This window comes from Dysidea avara, chromosome 4 (assembly GCF_963678975.1).
Source record: "Dysidea avara chromosome 4, odDysAvar1.4, whole genome shotgun sequence".
In the NCBI taxonomy this organism is placed as follows: domain Eukaryota; kingdom Metazoa; phylum Porifera; class Demospongiae; order Dictyoceratida; family Dysideidae; genus Dysidea; species Dysidea avara.
Window position 1 is genome coordinate 42,166,018 of NC_089275.1, and position 20,175 is coordinate 42,186,192.

General features: G+C 38.2%; 1 protein-coding gene across 1 annotated transcript; it reads right to left on the reverse strand.

The window, feature by feature from the left end:
* Positions 1-4,608: 4,608 nt before the first annotated feature.
* LOC136252215 (uncharacterized) lies at positions 4,609-18,536 on the reverse strand. Its single transcript, XM_066044606.1, has 7 exons — positions 18,013-18,536; positions 12,163-12,290; positions 9,731-9,988; positions 9,289-9,437; positions 8,410-8,457; positions 7,060-7,121; positions 4,609-6,881 (listed from the first exon to the last, which is right to left on the reverse strand). The coding sequence occupies exons 1-7, from the start codon at positions 18,165-18,167 to the stop codon at positions 4,886-4,888; spliced, it is 2,796 nt and encodes a 931-aa protein (XP_065900678.1). The 5' UTR covers positions 18,168-18,536; the 3' UTR covers positions 4,609-4,885.
* Between the last annotated feature and the right edge of the window lie 1,639 nt (positions 18,537-20,175).

A 20,175-nucleotide genomic window follows, 5' to 3' on the forward strand; every position in this document is an offset into this window, starting at 1 on the left:
AATAAACATATAGATGATGAAAATTAATGTTTTTACTAATGTCATTTATGTTTATAAGAACATCTGGGGACCTAATACGGTTCCTTGGGGACTCCCAATAAAACAGGAAAATAATCAGATTCATTTCCATTGATTACTACTCTTTGAGATCGTTTTGTTAGCGATTGTGATATCCGTTGAAGACTCTTACCAATAATACCATAGGACTTTAAATTTAAGCAAACGTTAATTGGTGGGGCACGATGTAAAAGCTTTGGCAAAATCCAAAAACATCAACTCCTTTACAATCATCCATGCTTTTGGTTAGTTCCTCAATTACAGAAAGTAGTTGGGTAGTGCATGGGTGACCCATCCTGAAACCATGTTGGAGGGGTTAAATACATTGTTCTGTTCTAAGTGTGACATAATAGAACAATAAATTAGATGTTCCATAATCTTATATACAACACAGATGTAGTGAGATGGGCCTGTAGTTAGCCGGTATAGTTCTGTTGACCTTCTTATAAAATGGCATTACCTCAAAGATAGTTACTAGGAAGCTATTCTTTCATTAAATGATTGAGACAATACTTGGAGTATAGGAGAGGTATCAAATGTATTTTAGAAACATTAGACTCAAGTAAATTTGCTGGTCCAACCCCTACCCGAATCTTAAACTGTGTGCCACAGAGATTTCAATTACAAGAGAAATCAACCTCAGGAAATTAATTGATTCATTGGTAGAGTAGGAATGTCAGAGCTTTCTTGAGTGAAAACAGATGAAAACTGTTGTGCATTTGCTTTATCCATTGATGAAGTCAGTATTAATTTGTATCATTGACATGAGAAGGGCAGCAATATTTGAGTGATCAGACCAAAGTTTTTTCATGTATGACCATGCAAAATATCTTGTGGTTACTTGAATCAAAAAGATGACAACAGTATACGTAAGCATCATGTGCTGATCTCAGTTTAGTAATGATTTCATATTTGACCTTTTATATTATAGGGTTTCTAGTTAATTTGGAATGATCATACAACTTCTTCCTCTTCTTTATCTTGTGCCTTAAATCTATGCTTATCCAAGATAACTTTTGGTGGTTTTTGAAGTGTTTTGTTGGAACAAGTCCATCAATAGTGTTTTATTAACTCTTGATATTACACTGTCCAATTTTCTTCTCCAGATTACTCAAAAGGGCATTGTTGCTTAAAAAGACATTACAAAAACTCTGTATTCTTCATCTAAATTAGCATTATGATATAAATTTTTTTGCTTTACTGTAACTGAACGTTTTTTGTTTTTTTTGCCAATGGTAAGTTTGAAGGTGATGGCCTCATGGTCTGACATTCCTGGAAGGGCGGATATATCAGAGATAATTAATAGATGGTTGAAATGTAATTAATAGATCCAAAACATGGTTGCCACAATTAAGTTTGCATAACCAGTTGGTCTAAGTTAAAATTGTCTAACTTTGTGGTGTTTACAAGGTCTCCATATGTCTTCCTGTGTCCATCCAAAGTATATATCTGGTAAATTGAAGTCACCTGTTGTAAGGAATACTATACACAGTAAAAACAAACTAGTGAAGGTCACTACTAATTTCTGCCACAATATAATACTCACTATTTTTGTGTAGTGACATTCACTACTTTTGTAGTGACGTTCACTACTCTTTTGCATGTACTGACCCTCACTATGTAGTAATGAACATCACTACATGGATATAGTGACGTTCACTACAAAATTAGTAGTGAACGTCACTACACAAAAATAGTGAGCATTGTGGCACACATTAGTGGTGACCTTCAGCTTCATTTAGTAGCAACCTTCACTAGTTCGTTTTTACTGTGTAGATTTACTATCAAACAAGGAATTAAACATTTGAAAAAACTAATAGGGTCCACATCAGAATTTGGTGGTCCATAAAAGAACAATAATATACACTGGTACCATGTCACTCATAGATAGTTTGGTCCATACCAATTCAGCTGATACTGTAATGATGGGATCTTCTATCTCTACATGTATTGTTTTTAACTTTTAACATAATCACCTTTAAAAATTAATCATATCAAAGCAGCAATCAAAAAACTCTCTGTAACTTTACCATGTGTGAACATATTAAATGTGTTTATTTTACGTTGCCTTAAACTGTTCTACATAGACTTCATACATTTTGTTCTATAAACAGGTCATTTACGGTGTTATACAATATACGGTATTCCACCCACACATCTTTGCAAAAGTCTGAAATTAGCAGCAAAGTTGAGTCAATCGCAAAGTGTAAACTGATTTAGATTTCCTGAAAATTTTATGATGATAGCATCTTCTATCACCCGCTAGATGCAGAATTTTAAAAATCGTGAGTTGGTTTTGGAAGTTTATACATGCACTTTGGTATTGTGAAAGACTGAACAAAAATGTATCATTTATTGGTCTTATTCCTAACAATACACCTCACATGTTTTCTTCACTTCTATTAGCTATGCATAGTTGCTGCTATCATGACATTTACTTCTATATACATAATGTTGCATTACTAGTAACAATGAGATGATCAGACAGTATAGGGGTGTGAAGATGTTGATGTCTGTACACAAGCTAATAACGGTTTCCACACTGCTTTGTACACTGTTTGGAAATGGCATTTTTGCAAACTATCTAGTAAAACGATTTATTTTCTAAAGAGTGTATAGTATGCATAAAATTTTGAAAACTATATTAGCTGGTTGGTTCAACTATATAGTGCAGTGATGTGTGTGCGAAGCACGCTCAGCATGCAAAGAATCTCTATCTAGGAGGTCTGGGAGCATACCCCCACAGGTAAATAATGTTCTCTCCAATTTGTTTTCACAATAAGAAAGAACGTTGCCCCTTCCCCTTTTAAAATCACTTGTGGTATTGATATAGAAAATTTCTGGTCCAATTCATTCATAGTGTACATGTTAGAACATCTCCTTAGGAATGTATAGGGTTGGTGCATGCATGCTATAGCTATAGTCGTATAAATTATAAAGAACTCTGTTATTTTTATAGAATCCTCAAATGCAATAATGAAAATAAAGTAGAACATTGTTTGCAGGGCCACCAAGCCGGAGAAGGGTCAGAAAAACCGGGGCAATTTTCCCTAGGCCCCATCCTTTGCCAAAGTAGCCAGATGAGTGTATTTCACCAATACTGTAGGCCCCAATTTCCTTGCATCTCCTACAGTTTCTGGGTTGCCCTGATTGTTTGTGCTTAATAAGTTATAAGCAATGTTATGTGCACATTGTGCACGTGTGTGTGTTGAAGGATGAAATGTGTTATAGCAGGGGACACCCCCAGACATTGTATCCCTGATAGCACCAGCCTATTATGCTTTTCATTCTGACTGCTATAAAGTTCTTAGTTACCTGACTATTGACAATACCATTGTCAGAGTCTACCGGAATTCTAACTGTCTTTACAGATCTAGAGTTCCTCTTTTGTCTTCAATTTACTCTCTGTACCAATATATTATAATATAGCTAAACAAGTTTATTTGCATATAAACTAACTTTGATATTTTATTTCCATAAGTAGAAACTACGAGGACTTGTATGCCTCCAGTCTCCTGGATGAGTTCACCGATGTGATCACAAAGACACCATCTAAACTGAAATCTCGACAGTCATTCCCCAAGGATACTGAATATACCTTGGGTCTGTAACCATTTAATCAGGTAGAGTTGGTGCCGCTGAACCATATTATTCAAATGCTGCAGTGCTCAAAATTATGCTCAAACTTTTTGGAGTTTTTGCCTCAACCTTCATGTTTTGGCTTCCAAGAAATTGTTCAAAGTAAACTATTTTAAAATAATTCATTTAGCAGCTTAATTATTATGTCAAATGTATAGCTCATTAGGTTCATTAGAATTACTGATAAGGCTACACACCAATGCTTTAATTCTTTGTGTGTGAAGAGAATGTATACATAAGAAAGTACACAAGGCTACAAATGCTATGTAAGTATGTCAATCTTCTCCACTGATAGTATGGCAAAAATCTACCCATTATGCTAGCATTATGCTTCATAGCACCTATCGTGCTCCAAATTGTGCCAGCATAATAGGCTGGTGACTAATTATAACTGCCCTTATAACTTTAAAAGTTGTGTTTATAAAATTGCACAAAGTGAGGATTTAGTTACAAAAGATGCATTTCAGCCCACACAAAAAGTATTTCAGCTTAACAATTGGTATGACAGAATGTTAGACACAATATCAAATAGCAATCCAAAGGTCAAGGAATAGAGGTTCGGCTTATGTTCACACATTGTGCATTCCACTGGAGTAGTTAACTATTATATTGAGCATTTTTGATTATAGTAGCTTCAATTTAAGCCTTACTCCTTAGAATCACTTCTCAAAAGAAATATTATTCCTTTATTCTCATTGTCTTCTTGCAATTGATTGTTACAAAACATGTACCACAAATATAAAGCCAATAAGTGCAGATTTCAAATTATGCTTCCTACCTATATTTGTCTAAATGTACCTGTCTACCTTCGGACCAAAATTTCTTGGCCTTAGTCATTAGAGAGGTGGCCTTTCTTTACAGGTGGCCACTAAGACAGATTCTACTACACGTATAACAAATTTTGAAATCCATTATAGTGCACATCTACAAAATTATATATATTCTAACAATAAAATAATGCTCAAAATAAGTACAAGTACAGTATGAACATTGTACATACACTGTGGTCAAATGTATAGCTACATACAGTTGCAGTGCTCACAACTACTTTAAATAAAAAAATATATAAACTGTTGAAAAATATCAGCTACAAAAACAATACTGCAACAGTACAAAAAAACAGTGTTAATAAATGTATTTCATTACTACATCAAAGTACTAATCACATACAAGCTAAAGTGCTAAATTGTTACAGTCTACCAAGTCTAGTGAGCACTTCATTCATGGTAGGCCTGTCATCTTTGCTGTCCATTGTACATGACACAATCAGTGGTACAAAATGACGCTGTGGATCTCCCCATACTGCGGGTGCAGCTGGCAATATCTCATTTCTATCTTGTAGAGAAGGAGCTTGACCAGAGCACACCTCAAACATAAGGACGCCGAAGCTGTACACATCCATCTTCTCACTGTGCTCATGGGGATTTAGCACTTCTGGTGCAGCATAGGTAGGGTTTCCTGGAGCTCTGGATTGCTCATTCGTGTGCCACAGAAAATTGGCTGACCCAAAATCTGACAGCTTGACAATCCATTTAGATCCATCAGGGCCTCTCAGTAAGACATTGCTGGAGGAGATGTCACGATGAATTATTGGTTTTGGGGACAAACAGTGAAGGTAGTTAATGCCACTAGCAATATCCTGCAGCAGAGGAATCAATTGGTGGTCTTTGAGCTCATGTTGTCTGATGACATCATATAAATTGGTCTGCATCAATTCAGTTAATATGATCGGATCACCTTCAAGAGTGGCTCCAAGAAATTTCAACAAGTTAGGATGATGACATTGTGAGGAGATTTGCATCTCACGGACAAAACGTTGTATGTTGTAATCAGAAATGATCTGATTATGAAGACATTTTGCAGCCACCTGCTCACCTCTGAAAGTAGCTTGTACCACTCTACCCCAGCCACCGTTTCCTAATGTAATTTCACCCAAGTGGATTTCTCGTCTTTGAATAAGCCATTCTGGTTTCACAGCATTGAATAAATTTTGTAAGACGGTGATACGTTGAGTGAGTTGCTCTGTTTGTTGGCGTACTGTTGTGTCAAGTTGCCGCCTCATTTGCTGAAGAGCATTATTACAGAATTCTTGCAGACGTGTTTCTTGGCCCTGCAACCTTTCTGTAAACAGTTCCATTTCTTGATGGGTGTCTGCCTCTCTCTGCTGTAGCCTCTCTGTTAGGGCAGTCATCTCCAGATTAACAATACCAATTTCATCCTGTAGCCTTTCTGAAAGAGCACAAGCTTCACGAGAATCCCTTTCACTTTGTTGCAGCCTTTCTCTCAAGGTTGCTACCTCATAGTTACCAACAGCTAACTCATTCTCTAGTTGCTTTAGCTGACCTCTAGTTTCTGTCAATTCTTGATTCATCAGATCTATCTCATCTTCTTTTTGCTTCAGTTTTTGGGATAACGCAGTGCTCACTTGACTAGTCTCTTCTTCATTTTGCTTCACTCTGTCTGTTAGTGCTCTGACCTTTTCTTGGTCCACTCGCTGAATAACATCCCCCAACTTTGCTATTTCCTGGTCTGTTTCAGCTTTTCTCTGTTGTAACTGCTGTGTCAGTGCTGCAAGGTTTTGAGCTGATTCATCTTCAGAGTTCCGTAGCCGTTTTGATAATGCAGTAAGATCAGTGTCATTTTGATGAACTCTCTTTCCTAGGGTTGTTATTTCTTGAGCTGATTTGGCTTCAGTACTTTGTAGCCTTGTGGATAGGGCTGCAATCTCCTGTTTAGTGTCATTTTTGAATTTGACTAACTCTTCGGCCACATAAAGAGTGTTCTTTGTTTCCTTTTTTGCTTGTGGTGTTGATGCATTTTCATCTTGATAGTTTCTGTTTCTTAGAATTGGAGACTCGTCATTCCAGCTCTCCAAAGTAGTCTGAAACAAAAATGATGAATTTGAGGAGCTCATTATTTGGTCTCGAGAATCATTTGCAGGACCCGCCCGTACTTTGTCCACACGAGTTTCTGCTTTGCGCTGACTAGTGAGCCTGGGTGCTACGACCTGAACATCTACAACCTGAACATCTTCCTGATGGCATACTTTCTTATTTTTCTGTCCTCCCGTTGTGATTTGCTGTTTAGATTTGGCAGGTTTCTTGTGACTCAACTTAGACGTTCCCATCAAGCTCTTCCCATCAATGTGCCATTTGGAAATGGTAAGTGTGTCACCAGGTTTGTCCCTAGGACAATAACAGAAAAGGCAATAACATTAAAGTTATCCTGCAACCTTATAGCATAATATACATACATACATAAGTTTCAGTTTCTGCATATGCACGCATGTTAACCTTTCACAAATCCAGTCACACAGACACACATGCACCTGATGCATGCACACTTGCTTACACATATACATACCAATTGATACGACTTGAGCCATTTGAGATCACAGAACTGCCACTTGATTTGACTGATTTAACCTATGAGTAAATGAGTTTGATGAATGCTGCACACACACACACACGCACGTATATTTACATGAAAATGTAGAGTGAGTAAATACTAAGGCCGTGTGATAATAGTAAAACCCATATCTTGATAAGTGATAACCATTTTATCTCGATAAGCGATGATTCGATATTATCTTGATAATGATATGACATCACAGGAGTGTATTGTACACACAGTTTTACGTATTTGTTGACAAAAAGTCACATAGCACTTATTAAGTCAGAATTTCTATCACTTCTCAAACTACATGTAGTTTTACACCTTTTCACAGCAAGTTTTCTATCTAACTGTGGTTGATTTACAACACATGTACATCACAAAAAGATTTAAGTCCTATTACCTCAATAAAAGTTCACCATCTTATTTACATCAGGTGGTTTTACTATCTAGACAATCTTCCAGCCCTGCACATACGTATAATATACATGGGTCAGTTAAGCCTTTCAACCAGGTAAGCCCACCCATCTGGTTAACCACATGTATACTGTATGTAATATTCACTTGCAGACAAGTGCGGAACATCATAATGCTTGATTGATTGACCCTGTTTTATACTCCAAATACTCAGCCATTGGCTGTTCTCTGTACTGGAGTGAACACAAAACAATAGAAAAGAAAACTGAGCTAGCTATACAGTACAACACACACAAAAACAAACAACACAACAATCTTACTCTATTTGAACAGTCGTCTCCACAGTTACGATTACAATTCAGATAACAGAATGTTTGGATACTCAATGGCCAGATAATAGAGGGACATACAGTATACTACAGTTACCATCCGTATCTGTACATCACGCATGCATGCACGTATGTATATCACACAGCAAAAAGCCCATGGCAGCTGTGCAATACACAGACATTGCCATTCAGTGAACCAGCACTGGGATGTGTGTGCACCACTCAGGCACTTGAGCCTTGTGAAGGCAAATCCTCCTGGGAAAGGGCTAGTTACTCACAGAAGAAGTCTCACAGAGAGGTTGCGGAACCCGAAGTTCCACAACGACCCCAACACTGCCAAACAGTTGGGCATTTGCTTCCCCAGTAAACACCAGGTACCCATTGATGTTACAGCTGGGTTCCCAGATGACACCAGGCCACCAGGTCCCAAATATGCAGCTGGGTAGACTGAACTACTGGAGTAAAGTCTTGTTCAAAGAAACAACAACATCAAATTAGCATAAGTGGGAATCAAACATGGAAACTTATGATTACCAGGCTGATGCACACAGACACAGACACAGACACTCAGTACCTCTTGTGGCCAAGTGCCATCGTCATTTCTCTGCTCCATCAACAAAATCTACATAACAAATAGCGAAAGGGAAAAAAGTATTTACATGTTGATTGTGCAAACGTACTATAATATAGTGGAATTTTGTCTAAGCCAGTCACTTTTGGGCCAAGATTTCTTGATCAACTTTGATAGGCAGGTGGCTGCTTTGGACAGGTGAACTAGCACATACATATAAACTTCTTGCTTAGGGATTTTAATTGTTGGCCTTTTTTTAGCGAGGTGGTTGCTAAGATAGTAATGCAACAATTCAGAAAACTAAGACCATACAATATAAACTCTTACACAGGCACAATTATGTATTAAATCTGTGGAAATCACCAAGACACACGTACGTACATACATACTGTAGTACATACATATGTACATCACACATATCCAGTACTGCCAATACTGTACATGTCCAATAGGATTTTTAGAATCCCAATGTACCAATAGACAAATGGGATTAGAATAATATCCTAATTGTCCCATCTGCTAATCCCAACTGTCCATCTTACTGTTAAACAACTTGGGATTATTCCAAGTGTACCAAGTTTAAGTCTGCCTAACACTTCTAATCCCAACTATCCATATGTACTGTACTTTTAAAACTTTTAATATATATACCACCATATTGGCCCTAGTACAATAGCAGATTAACTTGTATAAACTCCAATAATTTTATCGGTAGAAAGAATTCATTAGCAGCGCATGTGTGTAATCTCACATATATACATGTACATATTTACATTATGTATATTATTCACGCACACACATATATACACATGTATAAGTACACCCATACTGTATGCAATCTTTTATACTGAAATAGTTTCAATTGAATTGTAGACTACTAACCTGGCCGTCGAGTAATTCAACATCAAAGACGTATTTATCTAGGTCAGTGAGTAAATCATAGGTGTCACTGCAGGCAACCGAGCGCCACAATCGACACTCTTTCTTTGCTGGAATAGTGAAGACTTCCTTCATTGCCTTCATCACATTTCCTGCACAATGATATGGTATTATATGTACAGTACAGTGTATTATACAGTATGTGAAACTAGGATAGGAAAGTATCTAGGTATAGTATTAAAGGATACCAATGTGGTTTTCTAAAGTAATTTTTTTTTTAGTAATTTAGTGGCGGCCATACATGAAGTTAAGCCCCATACAACCATGTTTGCACTGTGGATAAGCAGACCTACTATATGTGTGTCATGGTTATTTACTTTTGGGGTACTTCAAACTGATACAATTGTTATTTCATTTGTTCCTTGAAAACGAGATAACTTCATACCTAGCTTCTCTGCTCTGCTAAACTCTCTCATCGCCACGTTGTTAAGGTCTGAACTCAGCACCAGATTGAGTTTCAGGTAATATATTTCCACCTTTTTGTGTTTATTAAATAGTCCATACTCCACCACTTGACGGGCAATGGGCTGAGATGACACCCCAACTCCGTACCAGGTCACAAGTTTCCTCCAAGCTCCTTCTGGAACCAGTGAATAATCAATATCCTCTGATAATCCATTCTTAAGAACTACTCCCTTTTGATCTATAAACATGTTGTACGTGAGTAGTGTATATATAAGTGTGTATGTGCACACATATACAGTAATTGTGAAATGAATTACATATGCAAAAAATATAGAAAAATCATTTGTTGTAAAATTTTGCTAACATACATATAGCTAGCTACTAGTCAAGTGAAATAAACTAGTTACTGCCTTTAATGTTGTAGCTATTGGTTTACAACTAAGCACCAAAGAACATGGCTATGTAGCCTTTCAGAGCACTGTAGCTACGTCGCCACATGTACGAAATCAAGATTCTCTAGAGCAATCACGTAAATAATTTAGAAAAAAATTTTATGAGAATCTCAGCGACTTAAAGTAGTGAATGTACTGGCATACAGGCTTGTAAAATTCATATCAGGGGTGAATTCAAGGGGGGGGGGGGGGGGGGGGGGGTTCTGAGCTAGGTGAAGGGTAATCCCCTAAAGTTCACATATGATTAAGCACATTCCGGCCTACAGCTGTAGCATTTACACATACTTAGGCAACTTTAACAAGCATGTGTGTATATCTAGCTACAGTAACTAGCTGGAAACCTGCAACTTAATGAATTTATTGCCATATTATGCTACTGTAGATCTAGCTTACTGTATACACAATTTCCTGGAATACTGCAGCTACTGTATTATGAACAATGGAGCTCTTGTTTATCACAGTCCTGCCTGACAGAGTTGAAGAATTACTGAAGTACGTAACTCCTGTATCACACTATAAATCATATTACTGAGTGCAGGGATTGTGGTTCCACAATTTATTCTGATGGGCAAGGGCTTAAGAACAGCTGAGTGATATCACGTGCCCATCTAGACCAAAGGTCGGGCGGCGTCAGGTGCATTTCCACAAAAGAAAAGTACCGGCAATAAAGCATTCTTATATAAAGATAATACGTACGTATGTACATATACAAATAGAAATGCAATTACTTCCTTGCAGTTGTTAGCTCTTCCACTCAGTTAGCGTGCATTCCGCCACAAACTTTACGGTTACGGTATAGTCACGGGCAATCATTCAAATTTTTGAATGCCTATCAATACTTTTAGAGAAGGCAATAAAACCAGTATACTGAGTCTAGCAGTGTGAAAAGTTTAAAGTGAACACAAAGCCCTACATATTTAATGTTTTTATGTTGCTACAGTGTAGTTTGTGGCAGGTGGAACACCACAAGTTGTTGTAGCAAGACAGGTAACTGTACATTACTCAGCTTCAGCTGTAACTGCCATGTCTTTCCACCACCAAATGCAGTAGGCTCTATGGACAGTTCTGGGGCATGGTGATACTGTACATTAAGTCCTGCGGAAGCATTTTTGGCATATTTCTTCCCAGTGACAGAGATACAAGCCTTCAAAGAGCTTGTTTCACTCGAAAAAACTACTAAAAGTTTAATAAAATGTCTTCACAAACAGTAACTTAAAATATCGCTTCCACAGGACCTAGATATTTTAGTTGCTTAGTTACTTGTGTCGAGTAATGTGTTAGTCTGGTTTTTGGTGGTGCGTTTTTGAAAAACTGACCAAACACCCAAGAACAGCTGTTATTCAGCAGTAAAAACAAACAAGTACAAATAGTTTTTATTACTTCCACAGCACAGTTGGTGAAATTATTTACAGTATCCTTTGCTTGGTTTAGAGCAGGTTCTGTAATTTGTTCCGCCCACGCATTTTAAAATATACCGTAACCTTAACCAATCCATATTAGTTGTGCTACCATCATACGTTGTTATATTTAGAATAGTACATGACTGTTCTATTAGAGTATATCAATCTTTTGCATTCTGTTGCTTTCCTCCTTGCAGTTTCCCTCTTAGATTTCCTGTTAGAGGTTCAGCCTGAGGGAAGTCTCAATAGCCCAAATACCCATGGATCTGCCCTTGCACATACTGTTTTTTGGTATAATATAAGTCATACTGCATTCTTAAACATCTAAGATAATGGATAATGTACATTTGCATTGACTATGTCACCACTGCTCTTACTGCATTTGATACCACTTAGGTGCCTGAATGCAGCTGTTTAGTAGCAACTTTTCAAGTTCACATCGCATTCCAAATCATGTGTATTTTTGGATGAAAATAGTTAATGTGACCTCGATAAAACATTTTATGCTTGACATGTTTTGGTGTATTGAGAGATTGTACAATATTTGTGGTACACTGTACCTGCAAACAAATCAGAGTTGTCAATGGGTCCAGGATAGGCAAAGTCGACTCCTACTTCTTGCTGATTCCAAGGGTCAAATCCCACGTATTTCTTCCACTTTCTAAACCACTTCACACTCAACAAGTACCTACAAACACCACATGACATATCTTTACTGTGCATATGCAAAAACCTACAACACAGGACTACAAAGACAGATGGGCCAATTTAAAATTCTTATATGCACAATACAAGTGTATATATGTCATTTGTGGGTGACTTGTATTGACTCCAATAGCTACTGTACTACCATGATCTGTAAACTTTCAATTTTGACTACTGACTTTTGTCTTGACCACTGATAAAAACAATCTACTTTCCCACCATAGTTGGTGTTGGGGTGACCTGCGGATTGAGTCACGCTGGGATGGATTTTAAAACTAGGCGAGTGCCCACAGCTGGCTTTCAGTGGGTGCACACCTGGATTACTGAAATTGTTTTCATCAAAAATGTGTGCGTGTGTGTACCTATCTACAGAGCCCGAAATTATGGTCAGACATCTGCCATTTTCCAACCATTTTTGGCTATTGTCTCAACACTTTTAGAAAAAATTTGTACAGTACTATTGAGTATGTCTAACCAAATACAGTAGCAGGATTTGTCAGATCATTTCCAAACCATAATTTCAGGCCCTGTATCTATGTTTGTCCATATACACCCACATGAGCAAATCCTTTTAGTGGTAAAAAGCAGCCAACCTATAAAATTAAACACTAAATGAAGCTCATGTTTAACTTGAGCATAGGCAAGTTTGCACTGAGGTGGTTTCTTTTTGCTGGTTTGAAATACAGGTGTAGCAACTTCGTACAAACTTCATGAGCTACCTTCCCATTGGGTTCATCATGCATTTAACTAACGAAAAACACCATAGCAGGCCTCTTAGTTGATTAATACTTATTTTTCATGGTGTGTTTTGTTGTTGAATGTCCTTTTATTGTCAACTGAAAAAACACATTCGATTTAAAATGGCCTTTTAGGCTACTAGGAAATGCGAATCTCTTTGATTTAAAAGGGGCATGTCCTTACATACGCAAACGAAAATGAAGGGTAGTCTTGCGGTTTTGTAGAGAGAATTTGCAGGAAAAACACTATAGACAAACTATAAAACAGTTGAGAAGATATTTCTGTGCATAATAATTTGTTGAAAGCAGTTTGTTCGAATGCGTTCCTTACGAGTCTTTAGCAATGCATAGAAACGTAATTAGATAATTACAAAATATAATTCACAGAAATCTGAAATTACAGTAAGTATGCATAATTGCATTATTACAGAAGCCTTAGTTAAAATACATTTCCAGCTATATAACTATCGCCTGGCTGTTAGAAGTAGCACAACATTAAGTCCTTCTAGGCATTTCACTTTAGTGTTTTCACTTAGGCCCTTTGGCTCGTGGTAAACACCTTGCATAGGTGCCTCACTGGTAAAGACAGTTTACCTTTGTATACTGGCTATCTTGAGTATATTCTCATGTATGATGTTATGATTTCCTGTAAAAAACCACTTGATTCTTGTCCTCCACTAAATATTGTCCTTGTTCACTTCATCATGGTAGCAGATTGCAGCACAGTAGAGACACCTCTATAACCATTCAGCAGGCCCACAGTTCATTAGTGCACCTGGTTGAAAGCTCTGCTTTCAGACTGGCTCATTGCACCGATCATTATACATCTTCTATCAAGAGGGGGTGGGAATTTTCATTATTGAAAATTTTATTAATTACACCTCCATATACAATATCATACAGTACGATAGTACTATTTGGCCACAAAGGAGTAGGCGTGGCCCATAAGAAAACATCACCCAAAAACCAGCCTCACTTTTCCCAGACGACGATGAGGCAGTATTGGTTAGGCAAACCAAGCCTTCAGATCAACCCGAAATGTTTTCAACACGTTGTTATGGATTTTTTTTTAAAATTTATTTAATGGAATTTTCTACTGACTGACTGATGCCTTCAAACAAGTGTAACTCGACAACAGCTAAGGCTACGGGCTTGATGTTTTCATTGTTCAATGTCACTTTGCACGAGATGTGTCTTTTGGCATACTGCAGTACGTACAATACATTCTTCATGGACTTACCAGTGTCCATTATTATTATTAACACTGTACAGTGACCAGCACTGAAGGTCTGACTTTGTGTCCCATTCATCTTTGCTGATTACAAAGTGTTGATTTGGCGGTAGCACGTGATGGTTTTCTTTTGTAACGGAAATCATGTCTTTTTCATAGTGGTTACTTTGATTGCCAAGGTGCTTTTCCAACAGTTCTTGACTTGTACTGCTGTGCAACGGGTTGAACATAGCTGACAACGAAGTGTAATGGATCCACTTTTCAGACGATAATTGATATAACTGGCACCATTTCTTTTTTGATGCTGTATGCGTGGGTTCACCAGTCATAACAATTATTTACAAAAAAGAGTTAACAAACAAGCACACACAAAAATTTGGACCATAGCACATCGATAAAAGGTACTGAAACAGGGGCGGATCCAGGACTTGTCTAGTGGAGGGGCACAAAAAGGCAAGTTGTAGGTGGTTAGGGAGAGCTAGATCCTCTTGTTAGTTGCTGCATTTTTGAAGCAGCAAATAATACACCTTTTAGTAGCACCTCACTGTTGATTTTTACCATTTTGGCCTTTGCGGATGGTTGTGAAGTCTTTAAAGCTGTTTAAAAGGCTCTAAATGTCTTAAACAACAACAGCAACATGTGATTATTTTTAGAGGCGCTTAGTAAGCACTAAGGTGGTGGGTGACAATTTCATAGCTAGTTTGACTTTGGTTTGCTTTAGTTTTGTAATAAATATAAAATGTGCATATTTTATAAGCTGATCTTGGCCTGGCATAAAGTTTAGCACTTTAATCAGAAGTATGGCTCCTCCACAAGCAGTGTTGGGGGCCTTACGTAATAATCATTACTTGCTGTATGTGGTAACAACGAAATACGCTACAAAAACTGGTAATATAACTCAAGTTACATACACGTCACCTAAGTACTGTAATATAGTTACTGTAACAAATCTAGTATTACATAATGTTATTACTACTACTACTATAGTATGTTCACGTTGAGCTGAACCCTCAAAAACATTTAATAACTCATGGATGCAATTACACACAATCTTGAAATTTGGCTCATTTGTAGTACTGCTTGACCCGCTAAAAATATTTCAAAATCTTGTTGTTCAAATGTTAGACATAATATTTACAGTCAATCAAATTTTCACAATACATTTCCTATGGGGAAACCATATAAGTACAGTGCCCAATACAGCCCTTTCCCAAACTTGTAATGGAGCCAAACCGTACGTGTCTGTTGTTCACACCTTTGCTGTTACCAATAATCATCTGGTTGGCTGAAATGTTAACTCTGTTGAGAAAAAATCCACTTTTAATTTTTAGCCGTTTTTCAGGATTCAGCTCAACGTGAACATACTATAATCTCGTTAGTAATCCACTGTAACGAAGCCTACTGACTGAAGTTTATTCACCAGCTTCTTACTTATAACCTACACATTGTTCAACAACGCAATCATGTCAAATGATAATTAAGGTGGTAGTTTCACATGTGACAGCTTAAGGCTGTGGAGACAAAGTAATATAATATGTAGTATTATTACAAGTACACGAAAAAATTTGGAACTTTCAACTAGAGTAGGGACCATAGCACATCGATAAAAAGTACTGAAACAAGTTGGAGTAGTCCATGATATTAAATCACAGTAAAACAATAAGAAGTGTTATATCCTAACGGAACATAGTAGGGATATAACACTTCTTATTGTATTACAGTGATTTAATATCATGGACTACTCCAACTTGTTTCAGTACTTTTTATCGATGTACTATGGTCCCTACTCTAGTTAAAAATTCCAAATTTTTTCGTGTACTTGTTTGTTAACTTTTTTTTGTAAATGATTTTATTATGACTGCATTATGACTACCCACGCATACCACATCTGAAATGGCGTCGCGCGTCCCAGCTATATCAATTATCGTCTGAAAAGTGAAGTATCCATTACACTTGGTTGTCAGCTATGTTCAACCTGTTACACAACAGTACGAATCAAGAACTTTTCCGAAGCACCTATACAATCTACGCATACCAAAAGAAATGGTGCCGCACCCCAATTTTATTAATTATCGTCTGAAAAGTGAAGTATCCATTACGCTCCGCTGTCAGCTAAGTTCAACCCGTTACACAGCAATACGAATCAAGAACTGTTTGAAAAGCACTTTTGCAATCAAAATAGCCACTATGAAAAATACAGATGCGTTTTGAAGGAAAGCCATCACGTCTTCGTGCCAAATCGACACCTTTCCCTGTCAGCAAAGATGAATGGGACACTGGTAAGCACCTCTCGGGCTGAAGCAACGTCGAACAGTGAAAAAATCAAGCCCATAGCCTTAGCCGTTATAGAGTTATGCTTGAAGGCATCAGTCAGTTACATACTTACTCAGTCAGTCAGTAGAAAATTCCGTTTAATAAAATATTTTTAAAATTCCGTAGCAACTTGTTGAAAGCATTTCGGGTCGATCTGAAAGCTTGCTTGGGCTTAGTTTTACCTCACCAATACTGCCTCATTGTCGTCAGGGAAAATCGAGGCTGGTTTTTGGGTGATTTTATGTTGTGGGTCACGCCTACTCCTTTGTCGTCCCTACTATACAGTTACTATCGTACTGTATGATAGTTACTTTATTTTATGGGTAATGTAACTAAATAGTTCAGTTGCAAGTAATAATTATGTAACGAGTTACTTTTTAAAAGTAATTGTCCCAACACTGTTCACAAGGTGGGGGAATTTGCCCCAAATGCCCCATCCTGGATCCATAAATGTGAAACAAGCTGGAGTAGTTCATGATATTAAATCACAGTAAAACAATAAGAAGTGTTATATCCCTACTATGCATTTCCATTATGGAATCTAGAGCACAGTAGGGATATGACATTTCTTATTGTTTAACTGTGATTTAATATCATGCACTACTCCAGCTTGTTTCAGTACTTTTGATCGATGTGCTATGGTCCCTACTCTAGTTGAATTTTTTTGTGTAACTTCTCAACAATCAGCAAAAAGCCGTTCTTCCTAACATAGATATGTAAAACACATACAGTTGCAAGGTCAATAGAGTTCTTTCATCTCCATGACAACCACCTTATTTATGAACAACCAGCAGTGATATGATTGTGGCTTGCAATTGTTTACGTATAATTATAGATTTTAGGTTAATAAACGAGATTGTAAGCGTTTGCAGTAGTTACGAGTAGAACCAATTCTTGAGTTAGTAAAACTGCTGAAAATCCACGTTTGGGCGAGTCCTAAACTCAAGTTACCAGTCCACATTCATGGCGATTTCGAGGCTATGGACTGCTCTCACACAAGTCCATGCTAGTAAAAACTCCAGTTACTTAGCAACACTCATGCTCTATCCATTCATGACAGTACCTTTGCTCCGCATGCTTTTCCTGGGTCCGGTCGAACACGGCTCGCGTGCCTCAACAGGCACGTACAATTCAACTAGCAAAAGCAGACCAAGTAGTTCTGGACAAAGTGACTATCATAAATGGATAGAGCACGAGTGTTGCTAACTAACTGTGAAGTGTTACGAGCATGGAGTCGTGTGAAAGCAGTCCATGGTCTCGAAATCGCCATGGGTATGGAATGGTCCAATCAGTTGCCCAGACGTCTTTGAAATTGTCAATCAGTGGATTTTCAGCAGTTCTACAACCTCAAGAATTGATTCTGCTGGTAACTAAATACTTACAAACTCATTTATTACCCTAAAAGCACACAACCCTGTCCTCACCATGTGGCACCTATCTTCAACGGCTTCTCAACAAGTGATACGATCTGGCTTTTTTGGACTGACCAATCTGGCACCCCTGCACTTGCTCCTGTCTGTGCAGTCACTTTAGAACTATCCGTGCCTCGTACTTTGTTTTGCCTCGTTTCCGACATCATTCAAATTTAAAATTTCATTAATCACGTGACCAAACGGTTATAAAAACGATGATCGTATACTATGACTATACCACTGCCAGCTACTAGACTACTTTTCTTTTGTCGTTGGGCCTGGAGTACAGTACTCACCCCAATGCCGGACAAAAAATCAACTACTCTCGCGTGCCCGACGTACGAGACTAGTTGGTCCGTACGGTTTGTAAGTAAAAGTCCCGGGCAATCTCGGTCCCAATATAATCATCAGAATCATGAAGTGATGGCTGCTACCCGAGCGGAAGTTAGAGGCTTGATTTCTGATTTCTGCTGCGGGAGCGTACGAGATTTCACAAAGTGTCGGACCCCTCGAATATGCGCCATTGAAAGTTGTCCCGAAACATGTCCGCCTAGCAACCGTTGCTTCACGCGTACAAGTCCTTGCTGCTACCATACAGCTGCCATTGATAATATAACCCTGCGCTATGCTGCTAGTTTGGGATCCCCTGCTACTTTACTTTAGACCACAAGCTACTACCATAGAAAGGCCACTCCAAATAAATTCTCTGTTTTCCGTCCTGGACTCAGGCATAGCTATTTGCATGCGGGCGGGCGGTCCATTTCCGGCATTATTTCATTATAAGATTAGCTAGCTTTTCAAGCCATTATTTGCCTGGCACAGCCAAAAACAGGACCGGGCCGGAGGAGGGAAAATTGAGTTGGTTAGGCCATTGACTATAATGTTGAAATTGCTACTACTGTATACAATGGCGGATCCAGGATGGGGCATTTGGGGCAAATCCCCCCCCCCCCCCCTTCCTTCAAGAAATTGCATACAAGATCGAGATACTCTAATAGAGCAGTCGATTACTCTAATAAAGCAGTCACAATGTTCATGAGGCAGTGTAGCTTACCTATGAAGCTATAAATAGGATTTTATTTTACATAACAGACGTGATATATTTGGTAAAGAATAACTAGCTATTATTGTTGTGACCTTTTTTTTTTTTTTTTTTTTTGGTCTTCAACTGTTTTTCAGCAAGGTGCCCCCCTCTTTCCAAACTCTGGATCCGCCCCTGATATACATGCCAATGAGAGAGGAGCTGTTGCATAGTGCGCGAAGCACGCTCTGCGAAGTGTGAAGCGCGAGCATTCTAGGGGGGTCTGGGGGCATGCCCCCACAGGAAATTTTTGAAAATTAGACACTCAGATATGCAATTTTAGTGACATTTCACTGTTAGCTAGCTATATAAATATGCTCAAGCCTATCTGTTGTTCTTCAGACTTTCTATACTATGTATAATTGTAGACTTGACATACAGGGGACACAGCATGAAACTTGCTGTATGGTTCATTTAGTTATAGCTGGCAATTAGAAGTTCAAGGGGGGTCTAGGGGTGCAACCCCCATGACCTGCAGAATTTTTGCAATTTAAAGGCTTGAAAATGCCTTAAAACTTAAAACTGATGCTAAATTTTAAAGTAAAACTAGCTAGCAACTTGCAACTTCCCCCCCAAAATTTCACAGGGAACCGGCCCATGCAGCATGGCCCCCTTTAGCTAGGATATAATTACTATACAGTGAATTCACACAGCTACAATAAAAAGCTACACAGCTACAAATTACAGCATACTGTACTACTATACTGGTTTGTATGAAGTGAATGGATCATCACGTAAATATACTGGTGGACATGTACAGTCACGAGATCAATCAGTATTCGAAAATGGCGTGATGGTGGGTGAGACTGAGAGTTTGCTCAGTATCTCGACAGGACGAGTGGGTAGTTGAAGAGGAGTGATTTCTGCTCAATATCTCATCCAGATGGCCACCATGTAATGTATGGGTGTACAGCTTCTTGCCGTGGAATGAGTCATCTGGTTTGTCACTGCCAGCCCTTTGCCCAGTAAAAGAAGCCAAGAGAGACAAGCCAAGGAATGCTAATGATTATATTATAAAGATTGAATTGTGATATAAGTGTGCTGGTTTAGAATCAAAGAAGGCACCTGCCTTACACGTGATAAATGCCAACTGT

Coding starts and splice junctions, on each gene's coding strand:
- LOC136252215 (XM_066044606.1), bottom strand. CDS start 18,167: ATGATGTCGGAAACGAGGCAAAACAAAGTACGAGGCACGGATAGTTCT. Junction 9,989..12,162: donor CAACTCTGATTTGTTTGCAG/GTACAGTGTACC, acceptor ACATGTTTATAG/ATCAAAAGGGAGTAGTTCTT. Junction 9,438..9,730: donor TAGCAGAGCAGAGAAGCTAG/GTATGAAGTTAT, acceptor ATCATTGTGCAG/GAAATGTGATGAAGGCAATG.